Genomic DNA, 21,228 nt, shown 5'->3' on the forward strand with positions numbered 1-21,228 from the left:
TTTGTTTACCTTCTATAATTGAAACTTTGTAGCTTGAGTGGAGGCTTAGGCCTGGCAAGGGCAGGCGGAAAGCTTGGCTTCCTCTGTTACCTAGGAAACCTTGCTCTCTGTGGCTGTAGCCATCTTGGTTTGGGTTAATTTGCATGCTTGCTCTGATTGGATGGTGGGTGTGGCTTGTGGGCATGGCTTGTGGGTGTGTCAGAGGTGTGGTCAATTTGCATATTTGTCTATTATTAGGTAGGATTCTGTAAGCAGTTGAGTATGCATTACTTACTCTGTTGTGCTTTAATAGAATGGAATGTTTATAGGCCCTTAAAGTGATATTAGAGTATTAAAAAAAACACTTGTGAAGATGCATAGCAAAGTTTTCCAAGAGGATTTTATAATTGATTTAATGTAAGATTTATCAGAATAAAATAAAACAGTTATTAAAGCAATTTTATGCTAGAGACTATTTTGTAATGTAGTGAACGGTACATTTATCAAAGTGACTATCAATATATTTTTATAGCTAATCTTTATAAATTCTAAAGTTGTTTTTAATGATTATTTTAAATGTTTATATAGTTTGTTTAGTAAAATAAGAATTTGCCTCTCAAAGTATTATTTTTATATTATAAAAGTAAAGTTTCACATTGGCTAATATCTGGATTCTAAGTTTTTATACAGTTTTTTCAAAGTTCACAAATGCTGTCAGTATACCAATGTTTAACTTCTGTTTTCCAACTTCTATACACTTTGAAATTGTAATGCAAAACTATTGTGTGCTTTTTATACAATATGTATCATATTGTTGTCTATGAAATTAAAGGAAATTTGATAAAATTAAGTTTGCTGAACGTAAAATACATTGCTTGATATATAAATGACAAGCTCCTGATACCCATTCTATTAATTATACTAAGTATAATGTATTTCTAGTTTTTAAATGGGATCAATTTAGAATTCTGGTCTTCATAATCTATTTTAAAAGAAAATATGTTAAAAAAAAGAAAATATGTTGTATATTTTGATTTATTCAGAACCAATTGCAATCAACTAATGACATTTTTTTGTTCTAAAAAAATAAAAGAAATATAAGTCTAATCAGTGTGCTGAAACAATTGTAAAGTCATATGGAAAAAGATGAAACTTGATTCTTTCATCATATCACACACAAAAATCAATTTCAAACGGAATGAACCTTCTATAAGATAATACAGGAGAATGCCTTTGAAACTCATCAAGACATAAAAACACCTTATAAAGAGAAAGAATAATATAGTACATCGACTATGCTAGAAGTAAGATCTGTTAACCAAGTGCTATTCAAAAGAAAAAGAAAATTACAGTGCATAAAAAGTTTCTTGCAATACATAAAACAAATAGCAGAGTTGAAAATCCAGAAAACATAAAGAACTCCTATAAGTCAACTGGAAAAAAATAATCCAGGAGAAAAATGGACAGGGAAATTAAACAGAATTTTACAAAGGAAGATATCCAAGTTGCTAATAAACCTATGAACACTTTCTCAATCTTATTGGTAATCTAATTAGTAATTAGAAATGCAAATGAAAGCCATAATGAGATACAACTTCAAATTGTACTGTAATTGAAAAACATGTGAACACAGAATAATATGTTCCCTCTCAACAACAACAAATTTTAATTTGAAATGAATGCTTTCCTTCAAACAGAGACTTAGCTTTAATTATCAGAAAACTGAAATCAATTGCTTACACTATGAGCCATGTGAAATGGCCATTTTTATAAGTAAAAAACAAAACAAAAACCCTGGCAATTCCATATGGTTCAACTTCTATGTTCTCTAATTATCCTTGGTACTGTAATTTGCCATTATATATATAATATTTCAACCTATGGAACTAACAATAGAACTTGCCAACTACTAGCGGTCTTGAAACTAATTTTCATGTAAGGCTAAAACTTGATTCTACTCAATCAATAAGGCAATATTAAAGTATTGTGTTTTCCTGGAATTCACTTGTTGGATTTACAAATGGCTTTAAAAATTTTTATCCCCACCAAAATCGACTTCTTTGTATCATCTATAATAATAAAAGCATAATATGCTAGTTAGACTGGAAGTCCTGCAGGATGTCCTTCCGGATGAAGCTGGGGCTGTGAGGGAAGCCTGGGTCCGGGGTGCCAGAGGGGGGAGGAAGGCCTATGCTTGCACAAATTTCGTGCATCAGGCCTCTAGTTATACTATAAACATTTCAGATAATTTTTGGTTTATGAAATATCATTGTTTTTGGCTCTTTTAACCTTAACTGGTTCTTACAAAGTTAAAAAATATCTTAAAATAAAATTAAAGGGTCTGATGATTTCTAAAGTTAAACACAGCTTTTATTTTGACTGATATTTTGAGAAATCAAAAATGAAAAAACTCAAATAGTCAATAAAGAAGGGAAAATATGCTCAATCATTCTTAGTTCTTTTATGCCTATTTTCTTTCCTTCTTTTCTCTCTCACTACCTCCCTTTTTCCTTTACTCTTGAAGTTAATATTTTAAAATGTTAACTATTAATACTAATTAATAGCAGTATGTTTCTTATACTTTAATATATTTTTCTAATTTTTTTTAGAAACAGAAATAAAAAGATAAAATGTTTTTACCTTTGCCTCCCTTACAGTGAATCACTACGATGTTTTTATCATCTTGAGCCATCCAATTCTGTGCTTCTTTGGAAAATTCCACCATCTCACTGATTTCAAATGTAAGATTTTTAGTTGAATTAACAGACTTCCAAAAATCAAGCCCACTGTATTTAGCCCTCTTCTGACAGTCAACTGACATAAACTTACCTCAGAGAGGGGACATTATGATCATCAATCATGATTCGATGGACCCTATAATGGAAGTACTTAGGATCATAAGATCTTTCACCTAAAAAAATGATACATAAGTCATAGCTCTATACCTAATAAACATAGTAAATTATCAAGTTATGAATGTTATACTTTTCTCTTAGAAATGATTTATTCACCTTAAAAGGAGCTTTCTGACTGGCTCTTGCTATACTAAAAGACACTTAAGAGTCTCAAAAAAATAAAGACAGTAGAGTGATTTGTCCATCTTGAATAACCTAAGCCCAACTTATTTTGATTTGTTCAACAGGTCTTACTTTTAATTTTCTAATTGAAAGGCTTAAAGAGAATAAAATGGGGCAGAGAAAACTTATTGTGCTTAGCAGATATCTTGCAGAAAGCTTGCAGCCTTGAGTACCACATAGCTTAGATAACCGGAAGACACCTGGCATTGGGAGGAACCAACGATGGACCAGACCTTCACATCAGCAGAACAGCTTGCAACCAGCAATCTGTATATATAAAAGCTTAAGCGACCGTTTCATCGGTAGCTATAATGTGCACTGACCACAAGGAGGCAGACGCTCAATGCAGGAGCTGCCCCCTGGTGGTCAGTGCACTCCCACAGTGGGAGCCCTGCTCAGCTGACTGATGGGCTCCAGATGCAGGGCTCACGGCTGGCAAGCACAGCTGCAGTGGCATGAGCCTTGGACACTCCCCCTGCACGCCCTTCCTCATCTGGGCCAGGACCTGCATTGGGACTGATTGGGCGCAAGCCCATGGCCACTTCTCAGTCATGGGCGTGCTGGTATCGCCCTAGGATGGGTGTGGAGACTGCAGTGGAGCGGCAGCAAGCCTCGCTTTGTGCACTACTACATCCCTCGGGGGATGTTGGACTGCTGATTTCGGCCCGATTCCCACACCCCACAGGGACCCCACCAGTGCATGAATCCGTGCACTGGGCCTCTAGTGATTAATAAAAAAACTTTCTTTCCCTTCAGTCTCTGCGGATTCCTCTGTCGGACTCAGCCCACCTGCACCCAGGTGCCTGAAATAAAAGCTTCTTTTGATACATTATGGCCTCATGTCATAGGTGCGCGACCCCGGCCCACTCCGAACCTTTCACTGACAGGCTACTCATTACATTATGCTAGGGTAGTTAGACATCAGAGAGCAGAAGCAAATGTGGCCAACAAGAATGCTTGCCTCCTGAAAATGTCTAATATACAGGAAGAGAAACAAAGTAGTAAACTGGAATATAATGCTTTTTTACAGGGTTTTGGCATTTGTGTAGAGCCCTGCTCTTCTCACACTCCACCCTTAGTGGGTTAGAGAACACATCGGTTGAATTGTCTGTCTTCAAAACACAAACTGGCAAGAAAAACAAAAATATTTTCCTAAACCTAATACCATTAGAGTAGACTCTTCCTTACATGGCTCCACCTCCACTTCAGCCTCCTGCCTGTCCCACCAACTAGGCCCAGCACAAGATGGAGATTTTTTAACTCACTTCCCACTACCACCAAATACTTATGATTAAATGAAATATAAAAATGGAATCATCTTCTTATATGTAGTAATCTATTTTCTATCTATAGTAGTAACATATCTAGTCATGTACATACGGCAAAGATTGTAGACTTGATAGTGGTTTCGATGCTTGGTATCCAGGAACCGCACAACTTCCTAAGAAAGATGGACACAAATCTTACATATATCCACCTGACACCAACAAAAACCATTTTCTAGGAATAACCTAAAATGGTTATTACCTTTTATTCATTGGTCTCTCACTTAGCACCTTTTAGGGAAGATTCAGGAAATATGAGGTAATGTACATTCCAAGTCATAGCTAACCCACTGATGGTTTTCAAATAACCCACAAAGTTGTGCTTAGCCACTCTGATTGGCCTCTACTATAAATATACATTGTTTAAGCTACCCGAAAAAGAAATTAGATGATAAAATAACTTTAAGTAAATTTGTTCCAAATCATTAATTCACAGTAATATGTGGTTTTTATGTAGATCTAATTCTGAATAGACACATCTTTTAGGTAACAATCTGGTTATTACAATCTACCTAAACACTATTTAAATAAATAAATGCAAAGAAAACATATGGTATGATTTCTTGTATATGCATGATAGAAAAAGATGAACACATTATATCAACTTTTAGGTAAGTGGTGGCAATTTGGAGACTATTTTTGTCTTCTCCGTGTTTTCTTATTTTCTAAAATGAATATACAGTATATGTGCATATGTTTAAATGTATATACACACAATGTGCATATATGTATAACTTTTAAAATAAGAAATAAGTAGTGATTTTTTAAAAATATTTTTTTTTTATTTCAGAGAGGAAGGGAGAAGGATAGAGAGATAGAAACATCAATGATGAGAAAGAATCATTGATCAGCTTCCTCCTCCTACTGGGGATTGAGCCCACAACCTGGGCATGTGCCCTGACCAGGATCAAACTGTGACCTTCAGGTTCATAGGCCACCACTAGCCATGCTGGCTGTGCAGTAGTGATTATTTTTTAAAATATAGTTACTTTACCACACTAATACATTTCAGCAAATTTATCCATCTGAAACACACACATACAAACATGCATATCTATGTACAACAAAAATTATTAAAAAGTTCAAAAATTGATTAGTATAGTACCCTCAGAACAATGTTTACTGGATTAATATTGAGAAAAATAAAATTAATGTATCAAAGTGATGAAATTGTTAATTGGTTAATCTCTGTCAAATAAAAAAATAAACATTCTGAGTCTGCATAGTACTGGGTACTATGGGGATAAACAGTCCTATTTACATAAAAAATTCATAGGATCCCAGGTAGATCGAGGAACGAAATATAAAACCCCACAAATATCTCTAAGAAATTTAAGTGAACATTAGTCAATTTTTGGATGAGGAAGAACTATGTGTTAAATCAATGAAAAACCAACAGATTTAAGTTTGTCTTCATAAAAATCTGAAATTTCTGTTTTAAAAATGCCTCAGTATAACAAACAAAGAACAGGGGAGAAGATTTCTCAGTAAAATTGAGTGACTGGGGATCATATCTAATATAATCTGTAAATTAGTTATACTAATATAAACTAACTCATTAACAATAATTTAACTTGTAATTCCTCACCCTATAGCTAAATGGGCCAAAGACATAAATAAATTCACAAAAACGAAAATTCACTGGCTAAGAACCTACATAAAGAAATATTCAGCCGAAACCGGTTTGGCTCAGTGGATAGAGCATCGGTCTGCGGACTGGAAGGTCCCAGGTTCGATTCCGGTCAAGGGCATGTACATTGGTTGCGGGCACATCCCCCGGTGGAGGGTGTGCAGAAGGCAGCTGGTCGATGTCTCTCTCTCATCGATGTTTCTAGCTCTCTATCCCTCTCCCTTCCTCTCTGTGAAAAATCAATAAAATATATTTAAAAAAAAAAAAAAAAAAAAAAGAAATATTCACCCTCACCAATAAAGAAGTCAAAGCAAAAATGAAATGCCACTCACCCATGAAACCAGCCTTTTCCTTTTTAAAAACATGAAAATAAAACCTTAGATTTATTGCTGATAAGAGTCCATTGGATTTGGCAATATATCCTATCTAATAAAGAAGGAATTGCTAATTGACCATCATACCCTCACAAAGATGGCGGCACCCACAGCCAATAAGACGGGTATAAGCTAATTGACTGCCACACCCTCAAAAATGGTAGTGCCAACAGCCACAAGATGGTGGCGCCGAGTCCCCTCAGCCCCGCTGGGGTGGCAGGCATGCAGCACAGCCAGGCCCACCCCCAGGCAGGTCCTGCCACTTTGCGTGCCTGCCTCCGGAGTCCCCCAGTCCCTTCAGCCCCCCAGCCGCCCAGGGCCACCCGAGGCTCAGGTAACCAGGGCCAGCCGAGGCTTGTGCTGCCGGCAGTGGCAGCAGCAGAGGTGTGATGGGACATCGTCTTCCCCTGATCGCCGGGTCGCCTCCCGCCCCTGAGGGCAGGCTGGGCTGAGGGAGCCCCCTCCAGTGCATGAATTTTCATGCACCAGGCCTCTAGTACTATAATATATATATTATACTAAAATATTCATACTCTTTAACCTGAAAAGTTCACCCCTAGGAATCTATCCTTGTGCCTTCCTTGCTTTGTTATTGATAACAGTAACACCTAAATATCCAACATTAGAGGTTAATTACAGCACTAATGAAATATACAACTATTAGAATACTGTCCTGATACCTTCATTCTCTCAACAAGTAAATATTTCAGAGTGGTTAATTTATGTGCAACCTTCTTTAGTATACCCACATATAAGGATAGTCAGTATTTACTTTTTAATGGGAAAATTAATGTACCTAGATGTTTAAACTTCAGGGACATTTAAAATCACCTTCATACTACTCTAAATGTCTAAAAAATAATCTTACTGATTTCATTTTTTCCCATGAGTCCCTCCTTGTCTCAATATGTAGACAATTTACTGCTGTGTTTTCTGGTCTAAGTAGTTTACCTGAAGACTCCAAATACCTCTAACTCAAATGAGCTGAACAGAGACATACAATACCTAGAGAAAACTTAAACTCTGCCAAGAAACTACATTTTTGGGGTCACAATCTGTCACTAGATGGACAGTTTCTGTCCTTGACCAGAATAAAGAATATTCAATTGTACCGCTCATGAAATTCTACCATTTGCTCTGCATTTTGCTATTCAATGCTGTTCAAAATAAAACCCTACAACTTTATTTCCTCTTAAGAATAAAGGGGAACCACCTGACTGCTTAGCATTCTCTCAGGAGTCAAGTATGGCCAGATCTGAATCTTGCACCCTATAGTCAACCTTGACTTAAAACAGCTTGTAGATGGCTCTTATCTTAAAAATAACAAAGGTATTCTCTGTCCAGGATATCCTATATAATAAAGAGGTAATATGCAAATTTACCCTCACGCCCTCACAAGATGGCTGCCTACAACAAGGGCAGTAGTGAGGTAAGTGAGGAATGACCAAACAACTGAACAAGCAGGCTGCGTGGGGCGACCAGGCAAGCACGGGGGTTAGTGAGGGATGACCAAACAACTGAACAGCAGGCTGTGTGGAGTGACCAGGCTGGCAGGGGGGGGGCAGTTGGGGATGACCAGGCCAGCAGGGGAGCAGTTGGGGGTGACCAGGCTGGCAGGGGGGGGCAGTAAAAGGAGACCAGGCCAGCAGGGGAGGGAAGTTAGGGACAACCAGGTCGGTGGGGTGGGGGTGCAGTTGGGGGTGACCAGGCTGGCAGAGGGGGGCAGATAGGAGCAACCAGGCCAGCAGGGTGGGGGAAGTTGGGGAGACCTGGCTGGCAGCGGGGGACTGTTAGTGGCAACCAGGCCGGCAGGGGAGGCAGTTAGGGGCGATCATGCCAGCATGCAGAGGCAGTGAGGGGCAATCAGGCCGGCAGGAGGGGCAGTTAGGGGCAACCAGGCAGGCAGGCAGGCAGGTGAGCGATTAGGAGCCAGTGGTCCAGGATTATGAGAGGAATGTCCAACTGCCAGTTTAGGCCCGATCTCCAGCAGTTGGACATCGCCCAAGGGGTCTTGGATTGGAGAGGGTGCAGGCTGGGCCGAGGGGACCTCCCCCTGTGCACGAATTTCATGCACTGGGCCTCTAGTATTGTTATAATTGAACATGCAACCACTGAAGCAGTTCCATTGCCTAATACTCAGTCTGCCTAGATAGCTGAACTAATAGCTCAGACTTGAGCCTGCACTTTGGCAAATGATAAGAATAAATATGAATATGAATAGTATATATACCTGTGGGGTGATTTATGACTTATGGATTTTATGAAAGCAGATGATTATCTCTTCTTCAGAGATGCTGATTAAAAATGGTAAAGGGATCAACCTAAAGATATAGGGTAAGAAAATGTGACCCATCTATATGCTGTCTACAAGAGACCCACTTCAGAACAAAAAATAAACCCAGACTGAAAGTGAAGGTATGGAAAAAAGTATTCCATGAATGGCCAGCCAGTGTGGCTCAGTGGATTGAGCGATGTCCCATGTACCAAGAGCTCACTGGTTCGATTTCTGGTCAGGGCACATACCCAGGTTGTGGGCTCAATCCCCACTAAGGAGCATGCAGGAGGCAGCCTATCTATATTTCTCTCTCATCAATGTTTTTGTTTTTTCTCCCTCTCCTTTCCTTTCTCTCTAAAATAAATAAAAATATATTTAAATAGCTCCATGCAAATGGAAACAAAAAAGCCTGAGATAGCAATACTTATATCAAACAAAATAGACTGCAAAGCAAAGGACATATGTACCAAGAGACAAAGACGGTCACAACATAATACTAAAGGGTTCAATCCAGCAAGAGGATATAAGGAACTCTTAACTCAATAATAAAAAGACCAATAACCCAATTTGAAAATAAAATATTATCTCAGTAGCCAGTTCTCCAAAGAAGATATACAAATGACCAATAAGCACATGGAAAGATTCTCAATGTCATTAGTGACCAGGGAAATGTAAATAAAATTGACAAGATACCATGTCACACCCACTAGGATGGCTAGAATAAAAAGTCAAGCAATGAAAAATGTTGGAGAGGATGATGAGAAACTAGAACTCTTATACACTGCTGGTAGAAATGTAAAATGGTACAACTAGTTGAAAAGAGTCCAGTAGTTTCTTAAATCACTAAATCTAGAATGACAATATGATACAGAAATTCTACTCCTAATATGCTCATGAGAAAGAAAAACATATGTCGACACAAAATGTGAACACAAATGTCTATAGCAGCATTATTCATAATCCCAAAAAGGTGGAAACAATTCAAATGCCCATCAACTTAAAGATGGATAAACAAAATGTGGTATACCAACACTAAATGTTATTTGGTCTCAAAAAAGAAAGAAGTACTGATATACATGCTACCACATGGATGAACCTTGAGAAAATTATGTTAAATGAAAGAAGCCAGTCATAAAAGACTACTCATTATATGATTCTTTATATGAAATGCCAAGAATAGGCAAATCTATAAAGACATAAAATAAATTCGTGGTTTTTTAGGGCTGAGGTAAAGGGGGCGGGGGCAGTAGCTAAAGAGTTTCTTTTTGATAAAAATGTTCTAAAATTGACTGTGATGATGTTTGTACAATTCTGTGAATATAGTAAATACCATTGAATTGTACACTGTAAATGGGTAAACTATATGGCATGTGAATTATATCTTAATAAATTTCTTTTTTTAAAAAGAAAAAAACCCTACCTTTTGACAATGAAAATGAAAACACAACTTTCCAAAACTTAATGGGCGGCAGCAACAACTGTTGTAAGAGGTAAGTTCATATTTATACAGGCCTACCTCAAGAAACAAGATAAGTCTCAAATAAACAATCTAATTTTATACCTACAGGAACTAAAAAAAGAATGAAAAGAACCCCAAATAAATACAAACAAGGAAGTCATAGAGATCAGAGGTGAAATGAACAAAATAGAGATGAAAAAATAGGAAAAACAACAACAATGAAACTAAGATCTGGTCCTTTGAAAAAATAAAGTTGACAAACCTCTAGCCAGACTCAGCAAAAAATAAGAGAGACAACATAAATAAAATCAGAAACTAAAGAGGAGAGATTACAACCAACACACAGAATATAAGGGATCATTAAAGAATACTACAAACAATTATATGCCAACAAATTGGACAATCTAGAAGAACTTGATAAATTTCTAGAAACATACAATCTTTTAAAACTGAACTATGTAAATCTGAACAACTGATTACTAGGAATAAAATGGAACCAGTAATAAACAACCCACAACAAATGAAATCCCAGCACTACACAGCGTCACAGGTGAATTTTACCAAATATTTAAAGAAGAATTAATAGCCATAATCCTCAAATTACTCCAAAAAAAAAAAAACATAAGAAGGATCACTTCCAAACTCAATCTACCTGGATACCAAAACTAGACAATAGCACTGCAAAAAAGAAAATTATAGGCCAATATCCCTGATGAATATAGATGCAAAAATTCTCAATAAAATATTAAAAAACTGGATTCAGCAATACATTAAAATATTATAAATTACGATAAAGTGGGATTTATACCAGGGATACAGGGACAGTTCAATATCCACAGAACAATTAATGTAAAACATCACATCAACAAAACCAATATAAAAATCAAATGATCATCTCAATAGATGTTAAAAAAAGTATTTGACAGAATTTAATATCCATTTATCATGAAAACTCTTAGCAAAGTAAGTATAGAAGGAATGTACCTCAAAATGATAAAGGTTATATATAAAAAGCCCATAGCTAACATCATACTTTGCACAGTGACAGTTAGTAGACTTAATGTGATGATCACATCATAAGATATAAATATTTGTTAAATCATGATATTGTATACCTGAATCAAAGGTAATATTATATGCCAACCATACTTAAATTAAAAAAAATAATCAATGTATACTATACAGGTATATATGTGTAATTTATATATGTAATTATATAGCATACTAGTGACCTGGTGCACAAAATTCGTGCACATTAAAAAGGAATTAATTAGAGGAAATATTTTAATATTGCTATTTGCCCTTTCTCTATAATAGAAGTGTCCAACAGGCCCCACCCCCATCAAGCCCCGCCAGGCAGGGGACGCAGCCTCATGTCCCAGCGTCGGGGTGGGGGGCACAGTCTCAGGTCCCCTGGCCCTGGCCCGTGCCATGCAGCCTCACCCAGACCCGCCGCACCACGAGACCCAGACCTGCCTCGGAACCCATCAATACACCTCCTGGTGACCAGTCGTTTGGTCATTATGGATGAAAATAAAGTCATGCACTTAAGCATGCACATTCATTTTCAATGCCTGATTTGTCTACGTTCTCTAAATTGCAAAATAAATAAGATCTTCAGCCAGATAGTATCATAATGCCAAGTTCTTTATATAATGACACATACCATTCTCTCCACTCAGTATGCTCCATTTGAATGGATTAAATGTATGTGACTCATATGAAAGGCACTTCCACTAATAGAGGAAGCATTAGCTCATTAGCTAATGCCATAAAGTGATTTAAATGGCATATACTGACTTGAAGAACAGAAGGAAAAATAACAACAACAACAACAAAAAAAACAACGTTCAGTACTGTGGATGGCAGAATCCTTTCCTTTTCCCTTTGTTTTTTTCTGCTTTTCCCATGAACATATTTGCACTCTGCCTCAAAATCAACATAAAAGACATAATCTGCATTTTATAGTGCCATTTGAGTACAAAGAAGTGTTTTTCAATTTTTACCTTTTTTCTTTTTTTAAATCAATGCAGCTTAAACTTGCTCCCAACGTTCCAGAAGCCAGGCCAACATGGCTGTGTGGACACACCTTTGCTAGGTGCTGTCAGGCTTCAGGGCTGGGGCAGGGAACATGCTAGGTGTTGGTGGAAACAAATCAGCTCTCCTCTCTACATAGCAGGAGTCTTTTCATTATAAAATGCAAAGCAGCAGTCCTTTTCCATTACCTGAGGGTGTAGGAAGGGGCTGGGGGATATTTATTCTTGGCTCTTTGATTTCTCTTATTTAATGGAGCCCAGTGACAGCTGCTTCTCTGAGCGCAATGCCAGCTGACTCAGGGCTAGCCGCACCTGGAAAGCAAGTGGCAGAGCTGACCAGGGCTTTGACCAAGCCCAAGCGTGTGGATCCGAGCAACCTTGGCAGGCAGGTTGCTCCCGAATACTCTAGGCCCCTCCCAGATCCACACCCCAGCTCCCTGCTCTCCCCCTTTCATCCACAGGTACCACCAGCATGGTGTGCCCCAAGGCTTGGTGTGCAGATGCCAGGGTTGCAGGTTCAAGATGCTCCACCTCCTCCTGGTACTTTGAGCCATAAGCACTGGCAGGGATCTTTCCACTCGGTCTTGGTCTTTGGTCACTGCTGAGGTTTTCTGGACTCTCTAGGCCAGGGACAGCCAGGACCTTTGCCTCTGACCAATGCCCTGCCTGCAGCCTGCCTGGGGTACCCCCAGCCCTAGGAAAGCGTGGGGGTGTAGTCAGCCTGGGTGAGGGGCTGTGGAGGGGGTGGAGGGGTTCGCTAGCTGCCCCACCCTCAATTGGGGTGGGAGAGGCTGATCAGAGGTGGGGCCAGGGGAGGGGCTTAGCAGGGCAGCCATCTTGTGATGGCATTATGACATAAGGGTCAATTTGCATATTACCTCTTTATTATATAGGATAACAGCAATATATAACATATTTATAGAATAATATATAATTACTAGAGGCCCGGTGCACGAAATTTGTGCATGGGGGAGGAGGGGCGTGTGGGTGTGTCCCTCAGCCCAGCCTTCACCCTATCCAATCTGGGACCCCTCAGGGATTGGGCCTAAATGGGCAATTGGACATCCCTCTCACAATCCAGGACTGCTGGCTCCCAACCACTCGCCTGCTTGCCCTGCCCGATTGCCCCTAACTGCTTCTGCCTGCCAGCCTGATCACCCCCTAACCACTCCCCTGCGAGCCTGATCGACGCCTAACTGCTCCCCTGCCAGCCGATTGCCCCCAATGGCCCTCCCCTGCCAGCCAGGTCACCCATAACTCTCCTCCCCTGCAGGCCTGGTCCCAATCAACTCCCTCCCCTAAAGGCATGGCCCCCCAACTGCCCTCCCTCCCCTGCAGGCCTGGTCAACCCCAACTGCCCTCCCCTACTGGCCTGGTCAGCCCTAACTGCCCGCCCCTGTGGGCCTAAACGGGCAGCCAGACATCCCTCTCACAATCCAGGACTGCTGGCTCCCAACTGCTCACCTGCCTGCCTTCCTGATTGCCCCTAACCGCTTCTGCCTGCCAGCCTGATCACCCCTTAACCACTCCCCTGCCAACCTGATTGACGTCTAACTGCTCCCCTGCCAGCCTTTTTGACCCCAACTTCCCTCCTCTGCCAGCCTGGTCACCCCTAACTGCCCTCCCCTGCAGGGTTGATCGCCTCCAACTGCCCTCCCTTGCAGGCCTGGTGCCTCCCAACTGCCCTCCCCTGCTGGCCATCTTGTGGTGGCCATCTTGTGTCCACATGGGGGCAGGATCTTTGACCACATGGGGGCAGCCATATTGTGTGTTGGAGTGATGGTCAATCTGCATATTACTCTTTTATTAGATAGGATAGAGGCCTGGTGCACGGGTGGGGGCCAGCTGGTTTGCCCTGAAGGGTGTCCTGGATCAGGGTGGGGGTTCCCTTGGGGTGTGGGGCAGCCTGGGTGAGGGGCCTGTGGTGGTTTGCAGGCCAGCCATGCCCCCTGGTGACCCAAGCGGAGGCCTTGGTATCTGGAATTTATTTACCTTCTACAATTGAAACTTTGTAGCCTGGAGCAGAGCCAAGCCTCCTGCTCTCTCCATAGATGCAGCCATTTCTGTTGGGACTTATGTATCTAATATAATTGAAACTTTTTAGCCTTAAGCAGAGGCCTGGGCTGGCCAGGGCTGCAGAAGCTTAGCTTCCTCCATTGCCGGGGGCAACCCCTGCCTCCCACTCTTTCCAGCCCAGTGGCTGCCACCATTTCTGTTTGGATTTGTTTACCTTCTATAATTGAAACTTTGTAGCCTTGAGTGGAGGCCTAGGCCAGGCAAGGGCAGGCAGAAAGCTTGTCTTCCTCTGTTGCCGGGGAAACCCAAGCCTCCCTCCTGCTCTCTGTGATTGCAGCCATCTTGGTTAGGTTTATTTGCATATTTGCTCATGATTGGCTGGTGGGCATGGCTGGTGGGCATGGCTTATGGGTGTAGCGAAGGTACCGTCAATTTGCATATTACTCTTTTATTAGGTAGGATAAACACAATGGTTACTTTTTCTATTGGTAATGATTGTGTTCATCTCTCTCAAGGAAGTTTCTAACTCTTCTGAGCAATTTAAAATCTTGTCCTTGTGAAACCCTGGAAACAAGTCTGTTTACATATTAGGCTAAACACATTCCAGGACTTGCTCAAATTCAAATTATTTTGTATACTTTTGTAGTGCTTGATAAAAGACTTTATTATTTATGAGAAAATGTGTTTTATCTTGAAAATAGTGTTCAAATATTAGCAAACTATTTTATGGAATGAATGTTTATGAAGCTGACATGACACCATCTCAAGGAACCTGGCAGGTTCATTGACCTTTTGCTTGCTTTTCTGAACATTTGTGAATAGCACACATTTCTTTATAATTTATACTAAAGTATGCAAATGTCAATGGTATGAAACACCACTGCAGTGGAAAATTTAATATATTACTTTAGTAATGTACTTGAGCTAAATGAGTGAAGGTTTAATGGCACATTAAAAAACATAATAATATGCATGACATTTTGAAGTGAATTAAATAATTTTGAACACGATTCTTTAACAATCAGTATTATACTGTTAATTCTTCAACAGGCAATATTATCCTATATAATAAAAGGTTAATATGCCAATTTTCCCCTCAATCGGGATTTCGACCTAAAGTTTGACCAGGGGCAGGGCCGGCCTGCCAACCGCCAGCGGCCCCTCCCCTCAGCCTGCCCCACTTCCAATTGCCCCCCTCCCCCAACCTGATCATGGGCTGGGTCCGCTGGCCAACCTCCCGTGTCCTCTTCCCCTAGTTGGCCTGGCCTGATCAGCCCCGAATTTGTGCACAGGGCCTCTAATAGTTTTCATATAGACACAAAGCATAATGATTACCCTAAACTCAGTATTTTCAAATTCATGTATGTAAAGTCATGTAAGCTGTACAACTTTCCTGTCAAAATTATTGGTTGCCAGTTTTATACCTGTTTCTTCAGCTGTACCTTTTGATAATTCAAATTTAAAATTTTTTGTAAAGTAGATTTTGTAAACTGTAATGTATCTGCTGCCTTTGTGAGGTGCTGTATAATGTTATAATTTCTCCATGTAAACTGAATGCTTGGACTTTCAATACAGTATTCTAGAAAGCAATAAATTAAGAGAACTACTGTACACGTAACAATATTGGATGAATCTCACAGAATTTATTTTGAACATAAAAAAAACAGTCACAAAAGATGTAGTTAGTGTATGATTCCACTTATGTGAAATTCAATAAAAAGTAAAACTAATTAAGTTAGAATAGTAATTACTTTTAGTGTGTTGTTATATTGACTGAAAAAGAGCATGAAATATTTTATATCTAGATAGAGTTTTTGGTTACATGCATATACATATATAAAATTACATCAAGATATACACTTAAGATTAGTATAGCTTACAGGTTTTGTTATGCCTCAATAAAAGTATAATTTAAAAAACTAAAAATAATAGTATAATTATATATATATGAATATAGACATATACACAAACACATAATTATGTATAATTACATAATTACATTTTATTGAGATATAAGTACTGTAAATTGCTCTAATATATACATACTCACACATTATGCAAACTTCTTAAACAATGACTTTTAATTGAAATTTCATAGTACACATAATTTTATCTTTGAAATTAGTTTACTTAATCCACAGAACCTAAAGCAGTATGCCTCTACTATAATTTTGGATCTCAATCTAAGAACACATGTTTTACTTAAAGAATTCCCACCCTTTTTCCCTATGATAGACTACAAAAATATGGTCACAATTTGTTATAATTCCTGCCATCAAGAAATGGAGTCTGTTTTTTTACTCCTTGAATCTGCACTGGATTTGTAATTTGCTTTTTTAATAGAATGAGGTAGAAGCCACATTATACTGGTTTTGAGCCTAGGTCTTTAGGGGCTCTGCAATCTTGCTTGCTCCTTGTGGGGGCCTTGCCACTGCCACAATGAAAAAGCCCGCACTGACCTGTTAGAATGAGATAGCACATGGAGCCATTCAACCAGTCCTCAGGTGCCCAGTAGGTGCCCACAGATAAGTGAGTTAACGCAACTGAGATTAATTGAGCCTGTCTGCGATCACCAGAACCTACCAGTTAAGTCCAATGCAAATTCACAAACCACATTATCATGAGCTAAGTCAATGGCTGCTGTTATAAGTCACTAAGTTTTTGGGTGGTGTGCAACAGAGCAAAAGCTAATAAATATCAATCCATTATAATTTTTTACCTAAAAGAGTAAAGTTTTAGTAAAATACTTTCATTTTTGGGCCACAGTCTATGGATACTGAGAAATATGAGCATTTGTTAGATCATTACCCTTACCTGAATTGGATTCCTATAGAAAGACTCCTTTCCAGAAGATGGGAATGACATGGCAATAATACGTTCTGGAAGTCAAAATAGTTACTATTATGAATGTCATTATAGATGCCAAACAATATGTGACAACTTAATTTACTAATAACCAGACTCCTTTTTTATAGAAAAATAAAAAACTTTCAGGATTGAAAATGACAGAAAAAGCTAACTAACCCTCAAGATAATATAGTAAATTATCCAGTACAATGACCATTAAACTCCCCGGTGTTCCCAACTCAGATGGCTCCAGCCATATGCAACAGATTTGTGTTGACCTCAGTCTGGAGCTCCCCCTGTGGTGGGAATTTATTTCTTACTTAAACACCAAAGGAAAATGAGAGATCGGGGCTCCAGGGATGTCGGGAACTTGCCAGGATGCTTTCCAGTGATCCTGACTCAGAAACCTGATATCTACAAAGCAATGACCTTATTCTCTGGGGTTCTAGGAAAAGAAGAGGTTTCTTTGGAATCCTTTGGACTTAGAATTACTACTCAATAAATTCTAAACCCAACAAATGGAGTCAACTGAAAATCCATTCAACTTCCTGTATTGTAACCAAGTAGACCTTATTTGAGATGACAATAAAAACATTGTCAGGGTTAAATTACAAATATGTCACACTACCATAGTGGCATATTTCTTCATGGATAAAGAATGCTTTGAAAGAACATGGCTTAGACAAGGCAAGAACAACAACAACAAAAACCCCACATAATTACACACACAAAAAAAGTGAAATCAATGTAAGTAAATCAACAGTTAAACTTCACAAACCAGTAATGTAAGTGAGGTCTAAGTCAAATCCATCTTTCATGTATCGTCGTTTGTTTCCTGAAACCTGAGCATTTAAAAGAATCGTTAATTTGTGAAACATAAATCAACATAAAAATAAAGATCATTATATAGATACCTATAACCCTTGCCAGTATTTCCTAAAACACATTTTTTTGTGTGAAACATAAACATGTTTTGCCCACTTACCATCCTTCTGGTCAACTTTTCAAGATGTCTTTTTTGGTAAGCCAGATGAAAAATTCTTATCAGAATGATAAGTCGTAAGGATCGAAGTAGAATTACCAATCTAACAATAAATTAGAAAGATTAAATTTTGCTTTGGAAACGAGATTTTCTTAATGTGAACTAAGTATAGAGCAGTGGTTCTTAACAAGGGATAATTTTGCACCTCTTACCTGATGCTTCCCACCCAGCCACCTAGGGGACATTTGGCACTGTCTGGAGATAGTTTGGGTTGTCACCATTGTGTGTAAGGGGGTGCCATCTAGTGGCAGCCCCCATAATAAAGAAAAATTGGATCCCAAATATCAATAGTAATGAAGCTGAGAAACTCTAGTTTAGAGACATAGTTGTATGATAGACACTTAGAATTTTGTAGATTTAACTTTTGTGGTTTAAGATGAGCATTTTTCAGTCTTTTCCCCATCAATACAAACTCGGGATTTTTGTTTGCCTCTGTTACCTCCATCAGTAACAGAGGTTCTCTATAGCTGCTAACGCATCAGGCAGGCAGCAGGTCGAGATACTTCGCAATGGGCTAGCTGGTGTCCTGCCTACCATCAGAAAGAAACACAATGGCGGAGAACTGATGGTGGGGACTAGTGCTTCCCTAACTTGAGTGTACATACTGATTCAGTAGGTCTAGAATGGGGCCTGAGGTGTTTTTCTTCTTCCATTTTTAGCAAGCTCTTAGGTAATGCTGAGGTTGTTGGTCAGAGGACCATTCTGGCTCCAGTTATTTTCAAACAACTCTAAAAGCCTATCAAATAATGTCAAATAATGTCAGAATCTGAATTGAAGTCCTGGGAAGCTGGACAGCAGAAAGAAGCAAGCTATTTGATGAATGAATAAGCCTAGTGAGCCACCCAACATTTATATCCCAGTACACATTTGCTCTTCTTTTCCTCATTACCAGAATAGGAAGAGGAAGAACAAAAAGAAAAATCCATCAGTGACTCATACACATTTTAGTTTCCTAATCCCTAACAGATCTAACTTTGCCTCAGCTTTCTTAATTTTAAATACACTATACTGAAAATTCTACCTCTGTGTTGCTACCCATGTCATCTAGTTTTATGTTCCATTTGCTGTTTTTTAGAGAATAATCATTGGAGTCATTAAAATTTTGCATATGCTCAAATCAATATTGTCTGGTAGAAAAAAACTAGGAATTTCATGTGTCATTTGTGGTTGAAGCGCAAATTCCAATAGTGGGAATTTAAAAATGTAGAGAAGTTGAAGCTAGTACAGAGGTAAAGTCTCTAGTTTTTTCTTTGGGTGTTTCCATCTTCTTCATTCAACTAAAGATACTTAGTGTGTACACCCTTCACTGGACCTACCAAGCCTTTAGTTTCCATGTATGTGGAAATTTGTCTAAACGTTTCATTTTCAAGCAACTTATCTGGCACAGAATCAGGAGATTCAAAGTTAAAAAGATTACACAGAATGAAAGCCACAAAAAATGAAGAAGAAAAAAATCTTTAAAAAGGAGAGATAAATCATATGTTTCTTACCTGGGGATATCTTTTAAAATCTCAGAGTCATAAGAAATATAAGTGAAATCAATTATTAGAGTCGCTACAATAATGGCAGCATCCATGGAATTAAGTATATCAGAAAAATATGATAGTATCCTGTAGTATAAAACAAAAAAATATATTTATGCCCCCCAAAGTAGGGATATTTGTAAGAACACAAAGACTCATTCCTATTAAGCATTCTACTTTAATAAATTATTTAAAATTCACTTTATCAATAAGACTAAGGATATTATATATATATATAAATATATATATATATAAAAGCATCAATTTGGCAATTTAAATATAGTATGAGATATAACCAAACCATTTAAGAAGAGGCAAGCATTGCCTTTACATAGGTGCAAAAGAAAGGTAGGATGTTTGGCAGTACTACTGGGCCATGGAAGCTGAACATGACACGCTTTTAGAGCAACTGGGACTGTGAAGAATGCACAACAAAAGCTTATGAGAGGAAGGAAGGTCCTCACCTTTGACCTGCAAACTTACCATCTGGCTTTGCACCTGAGGTGCAATCCCTAACCAATGTTGAACTTCTATTCACTGAACCTTCCTCCCAACATTGGCTACTTCAGCCGTGCACTGGTGCTCCAGGGAAAGCTTTTCCCAAGTCTGGGTAGCCCTTTCAGCCTCTGAGTGACCTGGGAGTGGGCAGCTGTCCTTAACTCAAAGGCATTAGGAGAGCTAATGAGGAAAGGAGACAAGCTGCCTTCTGAAATGATCTGGATGAAGGAAGGCTGGGGAATTTAGTCCCTAACTCCCACAGCAATCCAGCTCCAAGGCGTGGCTCACTCCATGCACCTTCTCAGAAAGCAGAGAAAATCAGCTGCTGCCTCAGTACCAAGCTGATGGAATAACCATGCCTCAGATCTCCTGTGGACCTTGAAAAAAGTTTTTATTTTAACTGAGGTAGGGGCTGTTCGTGTTCTATTTAGTATTTCACATACTGTCAGTTTTTATTTAGATTCAGTTATTAATGAAATATTAATATTTATACAAATGTTTCACATACATGTTCCTCTTAATAATTTGTATGTAGACACATTCCTGCCTGGCTCCATTTTGCAAACCCAAAATGGGTTTACCTGTTGAAGAAACCATCTAGAATACAATGTCAGAGACTAGAGGGCCAGTTGCAACAATAATATTAGAGCCCAATTAGGTATAAATTGGGATTTGGATTGTTGTTTCTCTTGTGGACCGTGCCTGCTAGGAGAGTTGTTTTAATAAAGAAGGACACATTTGGTTGGGCTGACCTGACAATTATTTGGGGATGCTTTTCATAGCAGTACAAATAAGTTGGTGTGCTTGTAGAAAAATTAATCAAACTTACCCTTCTACAAATATTCGAAGAAGAACATCCATGAAAAAATATAAAGCAATCGATAAAGAAATTGAACGATATTCCAAAGGAATATACATTGTGCGATCAGTGGTAAGTAGGTCTGCAATGACGAGGGACACATCCACAAAGACCAGCAAAATTCCAAATACTCTACAACAAATAAATAAACCAAGAGAATAAAAATAAACTATATTTAGGCCAATAATCTGATAAGACATGTCATTATTTAAAATTAAACCGTGCAATGGTAGTTGAACTACATTGCCTTAGAATCTGAAAAAATGTTACTCCAATGGAAGCAGTTGT

General features: G+C 38.8%; 1 protein-coding gene across 1 annotated transcript in view; it reads right to left on the reverse strand.

The window, feature by feature from the left end:
• LOC103295648 (phosphatidylinositol 3,4,5-trisphosphate 3-phosphatase TPTE2-like) overlaps positions 1-20,999 on the reverse strand; it is a 43,627-nt gene extending 22,628 nt beyond the window's left edge. The window contains exons 1-7 of the mRNA XM_054720276.1: positions 20,911-20,999; positions 18,004-18,103; positions 17,797-17,860; positions 16,986-17,050; positions 4,437-4,497; positions 2,809-2,890; positions 2,620-2,708 (exon numbers count right to left, since the gene is read on the reverse strand). Of these exons, the coding sequence (XP_054576251.1) occupies positions 2,620-2,708; positions 2,809-2,890; positions 4,437-4,497; positions 16,986-17,050; positions 17,797-17,860; positions 18,004-18,103; positions 20,911-20,999 (550 nt within the window). The remainder of the gene's footprint in view (positions 1-2,619; positions 2,709-2,808; positions 2,891-4,436; positions 4,498-16,985; positions 17,051-17,796; positions 17,861-18,003; positions 18,104-20,910) is intronic.
• Positions 21,000-21,228: the final 229 nt, after the last annotated feature.

The sequence above is a fragment of the Eptesicus fuscus genome, chromosome 8 (genome assembly GCF_027574615.1).
Source record: "Eptesicus fuscus isolate TK198812 chromosome 8, DD_ASM_mEF_20220401, whole genome shotgun sequence".
In the NCBI taxonomy this organism is placed as follows: domain Eukaryota; kingdom Metazoa; phylum Chordata; class Mammalia; order Chiroptera; family Vespertilionidae; genus Eptesicus; species Eptesicus fuscus.